We start from the raw sequence: 14,179 nt of genomic DNA on the forward strand, positions 1-14,179 counted from the left end.
AGTCAATAACAACAACAAAAGAAATTATTTAACTATTATTTTAGCCAACAGACAGAAGTACCAACAAAAGTTAGCAAATGTTGATACCTTTTACTTATCGAAGAAATGAAGTAGATCAGGATTTGGTTCTTCGTGTGTACTTAATTTAAGGATTTTCAAATACCTACTAAGGACATCTGAAAAGGATCGATGTCCAAAGTAAACCTAACTTAGAGGGGTATTATATGTAGGTATTTCTTTGAAGTTCATCTATTTGAATCAGAAGAAGTAGATTGAATTATGGGTCAGGCTTTTGGTATTTGAAGTCTTGTTCTTTCCTACCTACTACCATACCCTAGGGAAATATAGGGTAGAGCAAGATCGGTGTCTTGAACTAAAGCGGTAAACCTTTTTTTTTTGTTTTTCGCTAAGTTCTTGGGTAAACAAGCAACCGATCCAACCACTGATAAGGCGAAAAAATGAGAGTATCTAAACGAACGATGAGGAGAGTAGTGGATCGGTGGAGAGAGTTTCAAGAGAGTGAGTTAATATATACATATATATAATATTTTGCCCATACTGAGACCTGATTCCGAAACCGAATCAGTTGCCGTCTCCAAGCGTAACGGAAAGCAACAAACTGAATTTGTAAACGCGTGTGTGAAACCGATATATTTATATATATATATAAGTATTTATGAAGTACATACATATATGTATATTATGTATATGTACAGAAAACTACATTTTGCGACGTCAGAGGAATACAAACAAAAGATATGAACGCAACGTTGCGTTGACGTTGACGTTGTCGTTTTGAAGTCGCTGCCAAGGTTTTAATTTTATGTTTTTTCCGATTTAATTTTGCGTGTAAAGTTAAGTGACCTTTTTGTTTTATTATTGTTTTTCTGTTCGATTTGTTGATTTAGTTTAGTGAGTGGAAAAACTGCATTTGAATCTCGCCCAACATGAATATCGGCAGTGCCTTGAGTTTCTGTACACACATATCTATTTCAAGTGAATGTTTTTTGAATTAACAAACGAAAATAATACAAAATCTAAAAAACAAAGTAAATAAATTATCATTTTTTAAACTCAAAATTCTACAAATTCCCCAACGTCTGGGGCAAGACAAAGATTGGTTTTCGCTTTGATGTAATATGAGTGAAAGACACACGGGTTTCGTTTTAAATGCCAAAACGATGGGCATCTCATCATCATCACCATCAGCATCACAGTCTTCCCTCGCGTTCTTCTCCCTCCAGCTCACCGACTAGGGAGAGGAGAGTTATTTGCAGTAATCCACAGGAAGAGGAGCAAAAGCAGCAGCAGCCAGAGAACCCACAAACAACCTTAGTTGGGCCAACCACATCCACTTTATTTCCTATCCACAACGATGTGGGTCGCTTGGAGGCTGCTGGATCATCAGTTTGTCCTCCACAAGCTCAATGCAATGTTACCACCGACACCATATCCACAGATTACTATCGATGTCGTTTGAACCGTCTACGTGACCTTTCCGGCGATACGGCCCAAATGAACTTTGAGCTGAATAACATATTTGTCAAGCGATTGGAGGAGATTGATTGTCTGGACAAGCAAAAGGGTGATGCATCGGTGAGATGAGTCCCAAAGTGCAATAATCTTGACTACTTAGTATACATAAAACAGAATCAATTAACCTAGATCTACGTACCAACATTAACTATGCCAAATGACATGACAGAATTACCTGATTTATGCTTGTAGGCAAGATGGATTAGATTATTGGGATTAAAGTTTGTAGAATTTTCATAGCTTGGCCAAAAATATTTAAAATTCCAATTTTAGTCTTGGAGTGTAGTCAAAAATATTCAAAATTCTAATTCTTGTTCTGCAAAGAAGCCAAAAGTATTGAAAATTTCATTTCTAGTCTTGCAAAGTAATCAACATATTCGAAATTCCAATTTTAGTCATGCAACATGGGGCAAAAAGCTAAGGCTTATTCTCAATTAGTTTCATTAAGGCTTAAAAGTGTCGTGTATACGTATATATTTTTAATTACCAAAATTGAAATTGGGCTTAGCCTTCTGAACTCAGCTTCTTAATAATGTGGTAAATTCTCATATATAAGTTGATGAAGGATAATTGTGGTTTACTTTTCCATTAAAATCATCCAAAAGCGCACCCAAACTTGCTCAAAAAATGGATCGAAGAAATTTAATAGGCCATAACATGGAAAATTTAATTTTAATTTAATTTTTTACTCAAAAAAAAATATGAATTTTGCTAATGGGATTTTGTTTATAGAACACCGTTTCAAAGACTCATTGTTTGGATGTAGAGAGTTTAAAAAAAGATTCTAAAGAAACATTGTGAGATCTCCAAAACTACCGACTTCTGCTCCTTAGGAAGAGCCGTGTATGGGCTATAAATATTATTATTATAAGCCTATTTATAAATACATATATACACATAAGTAAGGGCTTAATTATAGTAAAATTTACTCGGAATATATAGGGCTTTCTTTTATGACCGTGAAAACCTCATTTGAAAACAACGTCATTCGGTTATTTCCATTAGAATTTCGCTTCTGGTTTTAGTTTAAAAATTTTAACTCTTAGCTTGGGTAAAATCTACTTGTATAAATATTGATTCAAATGTTTAAAAACGTTATAAGAAACTTTTGGACATTTTTAAAATCATGTTGGTTTTTACTCTACTATCTACCATCTTTTGGTGTTTGTTCTCTTTGTCATTTGTAGAATCTTACACCGCAATTGCGTTTGATTACATATCAAGAATGGGTCGATTTGCTTCTACATGTGAATAGTATAATGTTCGGCAATATGTCCGCCTTGGAGGAGGAAGCCTATGAAAAATATCAGCTTATTTTCATTCGATTCGCGGGGAACAACAGGAATCTCTAGAGGAGAATCGCAAATTGCGTCGAGATATCTGCGAGATAATGAAACTCGTTCAGAATGCCTATCACAAGAATGTGTGGAATACCAAAGACATGTGCCTGGAAACACTGACCGTAAACCACTTGCTGGGCATTCCACGGGATCAGACGCCGACGGAGAGTGAAAGTGAGAAGGTATTTAGGCAAATATAAAAAATACGATGTCTCTTATTTGTGTTTCTTATAGACTAGCGACAGGGGATGCGGCGACTGCGGTTGCAAGGATCCAAAATGTGGTCACCCCTTGAGCGAGTCTTTTAAAATAATGAAATAACAAATAATTTTTGTTGCAAACTTATAGTTGTTTATGTTTTGACGGTTTTTTTTTTTTTTGTTTTCATTTCATTTATATCAAAATAAATGTTAATTGTCTTCAAGTATTTACATTTCTGTATTTGTTATTATTTGTATTTGTAGGCAAATAAATGCATGAAATCCTTGGTCAATGAAATGGCAGCCAAACATGATGAGGTCTGCCATTTGCAGAGGCAATTGTGTGCCCTAGATGGGGTCGTACAAACAGCTAGTCAAAAGATTATCCTTAAGGATGAGTGCATAGCCCAGCTTAATCAACAGGTGAGTAATGAGACGGATAGAAAATGTAAAAAGGATTTAAAAAAAAAACTTACTTACTTTTTGTTTTCCTAAATGAAATCTAGTTCCCTTTGATATAAATACTCATGTATATTTGTTTCTAAATCACTGAAACTCATACAAGTTTCTTCTTTAATATATTTATTAATAAATTTTGCAAATTTCATCCACTAACTCTTTAAAAATTATATAAATAATTTCATCAATTTGATTCTTCTTCTTCTTTTTTTACAAAAACAAATTTCAAAATATGTCGCAGCTAGCAGATGTCACAGAGCGTTTGGCCAATCTTGAGAAGTCCTCAGAGGATATAAAATCGCAAGAAAATTCATTTAGCCAAGCCGATGAGCAATTTAATTTTGGTTTATTGGAAGGATTGAGCCATCGGGATCAACAGGAGACTGAAGTCTTAAAGATACTCAATGCGGAACTAAACGAACTCTTCAGTTTGAGTAATCAAACCAAAACATCAATGGAATGTTCTAAAAAGACCTTGGCCAGTTACATAAGAAAAATTGTAAATTTTTATATACTCTACGCAAATTATTGGTTTAAACTTTTCTTTTGTTTCGAATTCACAGAACACTGAACATTCGGAATCTTTGAAAAAGTTGGAATTCATACGAAATCAAATCGCTTTATTAGAATGTGAAATGGATAAGACAGCGGTCCCCTTGGCCTCCAGCACACAAAAGCCACAGAAACTTCAGATGGAAGACAATTCGGAACTGCAAGTTTTGGATTCCTTGCGACGTCGTTTACTATCCTTAAACTGCAATAATAAGGAATTAAGATCTAAGTGCCAGCACATGGAAGTGCAATATGCAGGTTGAAATGCAATTCTCTAGTTAATCCTTCTCATCGCTTAGTTTTTCCTTTTTTCCTAGAATTACTCGCTAAATATGAAACTGATAACTGCATAAATCAAAGAAATTGCACTATTCTCAAGGAATTGGCTGACCTCATTTGTAGATTGGTAAGTTTTGTAGATCAAAATGGATTTTTAGTGATCCGATAATGGGATGATACCATTTAAAATCTTATTAAAGTAGTTCTAATACGATTGAAGAACAATTGTAAAATGGAAAATTTGATTATAATTTTTAAAGTAGTTTGTGTTAAGTTAGTTGTTAGTTTCTACATATTCTACTCTATTTCGTTTGGATATTTTCTCTTCCCCGATTTTATATTACCATCTTAAATCTCTAATTGTCCTTTCTATAACCCGCAAGAAATTTTAACTTTATTGACTTCCTTTTCGCTTTCTATTAGCGCTCAATGGAATTCTCATATAGTGACATTTATACGGAATCATCAACGAGAAATCCTTTCTGTGCGGCCGTTATGGATATATTTGAAAATAATGATCGCCAAGAGCAACAACTAATAACTTATGTAAGTCTAAAGTAATATCTAAAAAAAAAAAAAAAAAAAACATTTTATTTAAACAAATTGTAGAAAAATGAAAAAGATACACAATCAACACCAACACCACCACCAACAACAACATCAACCACAACAACAACATCAACCACAACATCAACACCACCGCCAAGCACCACCAAGAAGCTCAACATAAACTAAACTAGGTCACTTGTTGACCCGCCACAAAGGAAAGGCAAAAAGAAAAGAACTTCACTTAAGACTTTTGAACTAAGTTTACTTTTGCCGCTCAAGTTTTTAAGCTCTTAGACTAAGTTGATGTATAAAAACAAAACAGATTCTATCCACATGTTATATAGTACATATGTTAACCGCCTACTTATGTATGTATATATATTATATTTGATTTACACATGCAAAAAGGAAAACCTATATGGTAAATGACATTTATGTACATTCCATTTCCTGAGGGTTAAAGTCAGAAATCCAATATACACCATAAAAAAAGAATATAGAAACGAAACCAAAAAAGAAAAACTTTACAAATGACAAGAAAAATATTGTTGTTTGTTGTTACTGTGTTCGCTAGCTTTTGGTTTGTTTTGTCTTCTGATTTATTTACCCATATATATTTTATTCGAAATAAAAATAAAAAATCATTTCCTTTTTGTTTTCCCCTCCGACAAATACAAATCGCACACTAGAGTCAAATGTATTTATTCCAACTGCAATTGCGCTGAGACGGTTAAAGAAAACGTCTGATGGTCGGAGGGTCCTGAATGATGGGCCGCGGGTCGGGGGCAGGGCTTAGGTAGTCACCTATCCAGGCATCTTTGGGTAGGAAGCAGGAAGGACTAGAGAACCTGGCGGCATCGGAAATAGGTTTCGTGTTATTTATTTACCCACAATCGACACGCGAGCTCAAAACGTACAATGATATGCATATCGATGAGAGTTGTCTAAAGGGAGGAGGGGGGCGATTCAATGTGTGGATGGAAAGAATCTACTTGGCGCGGAGCATTGTTCATCATTTCGTGTTCAAAATATCGGAAGTTGTAGAACTTTTTCGGGGAAATCCAATTTTCATTTCTACATAATAAATGTTTTCAAATCTAGAAATTTTAAGAATTGGTTAACATTGACATATAAAAATATTATTTTTCATGACTTTTAGAAGAGTTATAGATATTCTATGAGTCTTTCGTTTTAACTATTTGGCCGATGTTTTCCCAATTATCAATCAATTTCCTGATATGCATATCTTAGAATATTCTTGTAAATTAATGAAATGATTTGAAACCGAAAAATCGGGCTCGAAATCAAAAAACACGTACAGGTTTTCAAATTTAAATTCAGTGTGTATTCACTTGAGAATTCTTTTAAAAATTATTTGACATCCGTGTCACGATGCCATCGCCCATCAACATACACAGAGAGCTTGTAAAAATCAGCTAGAGCCCCAAGTTCTCCTCGGTACAGCAATTCGGAAATCGGAATCGGCTTTGGAATCGTTGCCCTAGTCCTGTTCCCGCCGTTTTGGTATGTCCTTTCCAGCGTTCGTCATTTTCGGTTGCTGTTTATTCGCGTGAAACAAATCAAACGGAAACGCCACTCAAAACGGGATGCACACGGAACTTTGAATATTATAATCAGAGGACTCCTCGTCGTCGCCTCACAAAATAAACACATAAAACAGAAAAGGGAGAATAACCGAAAATCGGGAAAAAAAGGGGAAAAAAAAGTAAAACCTGACAATTTACGAGCCTTAATTAGTTGCACCCACCGGAAAACTAGGTGGCAAGGCAACCGTCAACACCCAAAGGATAAATAAAATATCTACACGGCAAAAGTCGTGCAATTAGCGTCAAAAGTTTTTGACTTCATTCCGTTTTAAGAATAGTGTGAGACGAAACGAGCGGGAAAAGTTGTCGGGCAAATTGTTTTTTGAGTGGTCCGACCCAAAGGACTACGACACGGTCGGAAGGACGAAGTGCTTGATGAGGATAACTGAAACTGAAACTGTAAATGTGCAAATTAGGAGGAGCTCGCTCGAAACGAGAACTTTCGTGTGGATTGATGAAAAGTTATGGAATTAAAAACCTGTCAAACTATGAAAAGTGTTTTTGGCAAGTGTAAAGTGTAATTGCATGTCAATTGCAAATGTCCTAGCTAATTGTGTCGAATCCAGAAATATCATCTAATATATGTATAAAGGAATTCAAAAGTTTAATTTGCTTTGACACAGTTTAAAAATGTATTTAAGTTCTTTAAATAGTTTGTGGCTGGACGATTTGTTGGATACAAATAACACAAAACTCTTCATAACATATATTTTTTTCAAATATAATTAATTGATAGAATTAACAACAGTGTAAAGTTTTTAAATTTGTTCGTTTCATGCCAGTTTCAAAATATTAAATTTATTAGTTTTTCATAACTTTTAGTTAAAATTTGATCAATTTTTATAACAAACACTAAATGGGAAAGAGGTTTTAAAAATTTCTTAGTCTTCAATCAAAAGTTTTTAAAATTTTACCTATATATTTATTGAGAATTTTATATTCTGTTTCGTTCAGTTTTTTATTTTTTAATTTATTCGAAATTTCATTATGTGCTTTATATCCTTAATTATTTTATATATGTAGCTTAAAGATAGCTTAATATGTTATATTAGATATATATATTATATTAGATAATATAAGGCATTATTTTGTACAATAATTTGCATTGTTTTTATATATTTTTGATTTCGTATCTTTCAATGAAGAAACGTTCCAAAAAAAGAGTCCTCCAAAGGAACATCTTTAGAAAATTCGACACTTAAACAAAGTAAACAATGCTCGGAATAGTTAATAAATTATTTAAATTTTTTAGTTGTCAAAAATATTTACTGTTTTTTTTGTAAACAAATTACAAATTCCGTCTCATATATGTCAGGTAAAAAGGATAATTTGCATTACCAAAATAAATACCATCAACACGCTATTAATATTTCAAACAATATTTTTTTTTTCATATATTTTTGCGTGTAATTGAACCGTTTTTTATTACAGTTATTAACAATTCAATGCCCTCCAGTGATTTTTTTTTTCTTTTTTTTTTTTTGTGTGTTCTGACAACAGAACAAGCAACAGCAATTTATCTTAATCGATTTTCAGCTGCCTCCTCGCCACTTCTCTCCCACTCTTTGGGCTATCATATTCGGAATAATAACAAAACGATACGATGCGATATGATATGAAAAATGACTCCTTAAAAAATAAAATAAAAATAAAACCTAAAGTGTATTAAGTGCACCTAGCCACGCTCCTCCTGCTCCTCGTTGTGTAGTGCCTACAACGATCTAATTTCATGCCACCACCCGCTGGTGACTTTATTTTCCAAATCGTGTCAAACAGTCGAATCGTCAGAGTGAATAAAATAATAATCATTTGACTTCTGATTTGGGTGTTCCTTTGTGGGTGTGGGTGTATGTGTGTGTAATTGTGAGTGAAACGAAAGTTTGGTGTAACCTGAAACTTTGGTTCGATTCAGTTTTATTTTCGTGACAAAGTTTTAATAGCAATATTATTGAAATGAAATGAAACGGTAATGAAGGCAAAATTCGCGTCAAAAGTAAATAAAATAAAATACTATAAATGTATGTACATTGTACATATGTATGTATGTGTAAATAAGTATGAATATTGTTGTACCATCTAACACGAAGAGCTTGAAAATATCAAGAATTTGACACCACAAAAACAAAGTTTCAACTAAATTCGAACAGCAATGGTAAGACTTGAACAATTTTCTCTCTCTCATTTATACCCTTGCAAGAAGAGCATATCCATTCTTCGGAATCAGAAGATTTAAATACCACGCTGAAGAGTTTTGGTAACGGCCTTCCAAACCATCTTGTTATCCAGATGATTAGGTTTATTGACCTCTGAGATCAAAAGTCGCCAGAAATGCCAAAAAGTTCAACAGTTCATAAATGTAGAAAAGGATATTGAGCGTATACCTACCTATTACAAACTTGTAATAGGTGAAATAAACTATCCTGAGCCAGTTATATGTATCTGCACCCCGTAGACCTACCAGAAATTTTATTCCTCATTGTATTTCTAACTATGCTTTGCTTGAACCTTTTCGAGTCCTACAATCTTCTTTATTTCGTAATCAAATAAGAAGACTCCCTTTCTTTACTAAAACCTCTGATCTATCACATTTATGTAGCTCTTAATTAGCTGTAGTTAATTATATTTGAATTGTTTGTCCATTTTATTTGTATTTGTCCACGTATGCGCCCCAATGTCGGTCGTGGAGCCTTGGTCTGGCCCCAAACAATTTATGTCCCGTTGTCGTATGGGCCACTTGTACGTACATACATCGCATTGTACACGTCAGCGTCCAGGCTATAAAATTTTATTGTTGATAAGGGATTGCTTATACATACATATGTACATATGTAGGTAGATCTGTACTTCGTTTCTTCTTAATTAAATAAAAGAGATCCAAAATCTTTTTCCTTATTAACTTAGCAAAACTTCGTTTTGTTTTGATTTTTCTCGCAATTTTTACATAAATATATAATTTTACTATTTAAGTTCTACTACATTAAAAATTTTGAAGTTATGATCATAAAACAAAAATTCTTTCAAAAATATATGTATGTGTGTCTCTGAAAAATAAGTGATGGTCAGGATGAAAGTGTCACTCAACTTCTATAATAAAAGCTTTACGTTATTGTAAAGAACATCAAAGATCTTAAGGACGCCCTAAAAAAAAAAGAAAAAAAAAAAGATTTTGCCTTTTGATATCAAGTTCATTTAAACCTAAATTTGAAGACCAATTTGTCTTCAGGCTTTTTCTGCAAGGGGCTTAGGCTCTAAAATCGTGGAATAGTCTCAAATATTTTTGTGTATATTCTTCAGGATAGTGGAGAGGACTGTCCACATCGGCAGCAACTGGAGGATACTTTACTCCATTGTCAGACACAGAAGGAGATTTTACAAGTGACACGAGATAATTATCTTAGTATTATAGATGAGTTTAAGCGCGATTTAGAGGAATTGACTGTACAGGTGGAACAACAGCAACACGAGCAACACCAGCACCAAGAACAACAACAACAACAACAACATGAGAACGTGCAACCACAGGACCCTCCATGTGAAGAGCCTACACACAGCGTGCTGGAATTACAAGTTATTTATACAAAAACCACTTTTATTCCATAAACAAGAAACACTCAACAATTTATTCCTATTTCTTATCTCTATTTCTTTGTATTGGAAAAACCTCTTCTTCATGTAGAATCAACGTTTGGCCTGCGAAATTGATAATCTACATCAAACTTTAAAGGATCGAGATCATCAGATTAAGCAATTGCATGACATGATCACTGGCTTTAACGATATCCATGAGAATACACGACTTAAAAACGAGATTTACGACTTAAAACAAAAGAATTGTGAGTAAATAGTTAAATTAACTAAAAGTAACCTAATAATATATCTCTCTCTCAAAACAGGCGTTCAAGCGAGAGTAGTACGTAAAATGGGCTCACAGCTGAAGGGTGAAGAGGAGCAGCGTATTGAACTTTGTGATAAGTACAAGAAACTTTTGGGTAGCTTTGAGGAGCAATGTGAGGAATTGAAACGGGCCAATAGTCGTGTTAACACATTGCAGGAGAGATTAGGTCAAGTTGAGAAGCTGCAACAGGAGCTAAGAACTGAGGTGGGTCTTGCTCATGATTTACTGTTTAACAAATCAATTTATACTCATATCCTTTTTAGCGCAATATCCTGCGCGAGGAAGTCATAGCCCTGAAAGAGAAAGATGCCAAACGCAATGGTCACGAACGTGCTCTATGCGATCAATTGAAATGCTGCCGCTCGGAAATTGAGCAATCTCGAATACTCATACGCAACATGCAGTGCCATCTGAAACTGGAGGAAGCCCATCATCAGGATACTGTAATGAAATTGGAACATGCAAACAATGATATACGTGAACAGATGGGACATATTGCCGACGAATGCAGACAGATGCAGGTCAAATTGAAGTATGTATTATGGAACTTACTTATCGATCGAGAACATATAATGTACTACATATATATATTTAAAAACAGTTACCATCTTCTTGTATTGCAGGCAGCAAACTGATGTCAATCAACAGCAGCACTTGATAATCGAATCATTTCGGAATTGGAAAATTGCCCAAGTTAGATCAGATGAAGCCATGCGGCAGTGTGTGAAACGTGGCGAGGATCATATCAGTACGCTGCTCAAAGAGAATCAGAGTTTGTGCGATGAATATCAGAAATTGCATCGGGATTATGATGTGCTGGAAAACGAAATGCAGAGGGTTAAACAAGCGGTTAATAGTCGTGGATCATCTCAGAAGTTAGTTAATTCAAGTGATCCTATAGGCAACGATGTGAGTCAGAGTAATGACCAACCATATCAACAGCAATCATCACATATAATTAACGATTTCTATCCCGAGTCCTACTCCTCATCCTATCCTCTTTACTACCAAGAACAACAACAACAACTAGAGATACAGCCACAACAACAGCCAACAACAGAGTCTTCTTATCAATAGTTTTTTTTTTTTGTTGCATTCTTCTATTGGAATACATATGGAGTCTATATGTGTGAAATCAAGTCATTGAAGCAATTTGTATAGCATTTTGATAGCATTAGCCAATCGGCAAATTTTCATTATTCTAAGAGAAAAACAAATATCGTTCCTATTTCCATTTAAAAATTGCAAATACTTTGAACCTTGAAGGAATTCAAGAAGCGCTTCAGACATTGATATTACATTATAGCCACATGTCCAAATCTTCTACAGACCATTAGCAATCTACCCACCTCATAACATGAACTTAAGTGACACATTTTTCCCTTAGATGGCCAAATGTGTGCAAGATCTAAGTGATACATCGCGACGCATAGCCGATCTTAATGACAAATCGCTTTATCAACTGCCATTCAGGGCACCAGGAGGCGAACAACGAATGTACCAGCAACAACAACAAGAGGGATCCCAAGCAACAAGAGCCTCTCCACTGTGGTCACTGGAAGCCAATCAATTCTCAAATGAACTGCCATCAGCATCAAAGTAGCGTTCAATCATCTCCTCATCCTTTCGAAACCAAGTAAACTTTTTGACAAAACCAAATTCGGCCAATTGCATTTGTATCTGTAAATTATATATTATATAGATATTTGTAAATTGTAGTTTAATAAAAACTAAGTAATCAGAGTTTGGCTTATGTTCTCCTCGCTGCCTCCTGCTCGTCTATTAACAGCTTTTCCCTCTCACTAATGGCCAAAAGAGCCATTTTGATTTGAGCCCTCTTCTTGACGCTCTCCTCTCGCACAACATCCGCCTGTTTTGTTAAGATTTTCACTCGGACATCGCTGAATTGTTGGGCCTCCTTCATGCTCATGGATAGGTATACATCTTTGCCAATATTGACCATTATTTTGTCCATTTGATCGGATTTCACTTTGGCCTGCATAAACATATTGCTGCCAATATTTACTTGAGTCCTGTAGCCATCCGGCAAATTCGACTCAAAGGTTTCCAGTGTATTCTTAAGTTGCACATATTCCATAATCTCCTTGTTGAATTGTTGCAGACATTGCTCCAACTGTCTTAGGTCTTCCTTAAGAACATCATTAATAAATTCCTCGATTTGTGTAATTCGAGCCTGATGCGGATTTGTTTGCATTTTGTGTTCAGTTTCTCTTTACATTGCCAATCAGCTGTTGGCTGTAGTCTCTTCATCCCACTCACACTTGCCTGCCCAGTATTTTTCTTCTCAACCCATATTTTTCTTAGTGTGACCGTGTGAATATAAAAATATCGTTACTTTTTAAATAATACATAATAGCAGCTAGTACGTTATTAAGTTAGTTAGTTTTATATACCTTCTAATAAATAAATAATATAAATAAATAATAAACAATGTTTTTTCAAAAGACTGTTAATCATTTTGACTTTTATTTTATCATAGATTTTGAGAAAAAGAAATAAATAATATACCTATAAATACATACATACATTTAACATTAAAAATAATATTATTTAATTGTATTTTTGTTAATTATATGAAATATAGATGTATTATTTTATTTCTGTACATTTGGATAAATGCATGGATAAAAAGTATATTTCGAAATATGTTGATTAATTTATGTTTTTTTTATAACAACATACATAAGTATATACTATGTATGTATGTATGTATATAAATCAAAATAATTACTCACCATTTCCATTAAATCCCTATGGAAGAGCTCTTGTTGGGGTTCTCCAAGTTGACCTTTTCTTTATTTGTTGGTTCTGCATCAGTAAAGTTTTGAATTTAGAACTGGAGTGAACATTAAAATGTTGCCGAAAATATTTTATAATTTTTTGCTATTTCTGGCAATTGGTTTATGTGCACCTAAAATGGAAGATGAAAATGCCATGGATAACATCAGAGATTACAAGGTCAATATCAGGGACGATTACTGCAAAGATTATTGTGCTAATCAATGTCAGGAGTTCGCTAAAACATGCACTAAGACTGAAAATGCAATAATCACTGACCAATACGAAATCAGTGTAAATGAATCTGGAGTAACGATAACTTGGACAACGAATGAAATAAACCCAACACATTTGAAAAAATTAAGTCAATCGGACAATAATACAAACGTTTTTTCTCTTAACATAATATTTCATCGAAATATGACAGACGAGACATCTGTTCGATCGACTGATTATATGAAAGCTTTGAATTTAAAATATGCAAAATATACAAATACAATGACGAGCTTCAATTTAATTATTTATGAAAGTGAAGTTGACATTTCAAATGGACCGAAGTTTGCAAGTTTTTATACAGGCAATGAAATTGAAAAACAACCTTTTAATATCACAATGTTATTAAACAATTATTTAACTAAGGCAATCCTTTTGAAATTAATAAAAATTACTTATGGAGGAACACTTTTCCTTAGCAATGACACTTTCCATCATAATACCCAGTTGGAGGAAATTTCATTTGCCCTTTTAACTTTAGAAAATCTGAACTCAGATATATTTGAAAATTTAACAAATTTAAAAATTTTAAGATTTTCCGAGTGTATTTTGCCTGACCATGAATTTCTAAGGTTGGTATCAGTGCTTTATAAATAGATGTTGAATAATAGTATTTATTTATATTTATTTCAGATCCAGTGTGCTTCAAAATAATTTGGAATTTGTTACTTTTTACAATGATAAGGACAT

General features: G+C 33.9%; 2 protein-coding genes across 2 annotated transcripts; one reads left to right on the top strand and one right to left on the bottom strand.

Annotated features, from left to right (window-relative positions):
* Positions 1-685: 685 nt before the first annotated feature.
* On the top strand, positions 686-12,160 carry yuri (yuri gagarin). Its single transcript, XM_068284669.1, is given in 13 exon segments — positions 686-1,596; positions 2,724-2,832; positions 2,835-3,058; positions 3,341-3,499; positions 3,777-4,034; positions 4,099-4,345; positions 4,405-4,493; positions 4,790-4,912; positions 10,199-10,355; positions 10,416-10,621; positions 10,681-10,949; positions 11,041-11,326; positions 11,805-12,160. Coding segments are annotated over 13 exon segments (2,769 nt in total). The 5' UTR covers positions 686-1,170; the 3' UTR covers positions 12,021-12,160.
* On the bottom strand, positions 12,086-12,677 carry Uxt (Uxt prefoldin-like subunit). Its single transcript, XM_068284670.1, has one exon. The coding sequence runs from the start codon at positions 12,630-12,632 to the stop codon at positions 12,168-12,170; it is 465 nt and encodes a 154-aa protein (XP_068140771.1). The 5' UTR covers positions 12,633-12,677; the 3' UTR covers positions 12,086-12,167.
* Positions 12,678-14,179: the final 1,502 nt, after the last annotated feature.

Source organism: Drosophila tropicalis, unplaced genomic scaffold (genome assembly GCF_018151085.1).
Source record: "Drosophila tropicalis isolate 14030-0801.00 unplaced genomic scaffold, ASM1815108v1 contig_393, whole genome shotgun sequence".
Classification (NCBI taxonomy): domain Eukaryota; kingdom Metazoa; phylum Arthropoda; class Insecta; order Diptera; family Drosophilidae; genus Drosophila; species Drosophila tropicalis.

What these genes read in the sequence shown, in the direction of transcription:
- Uxt (XM_068284670.1), bottom strand. Translation starts at nt 12,632, where the DNA reads ATGCAAACAAATCCGCATCAGGCTCGAATTACACAAATCGAGGAATTT.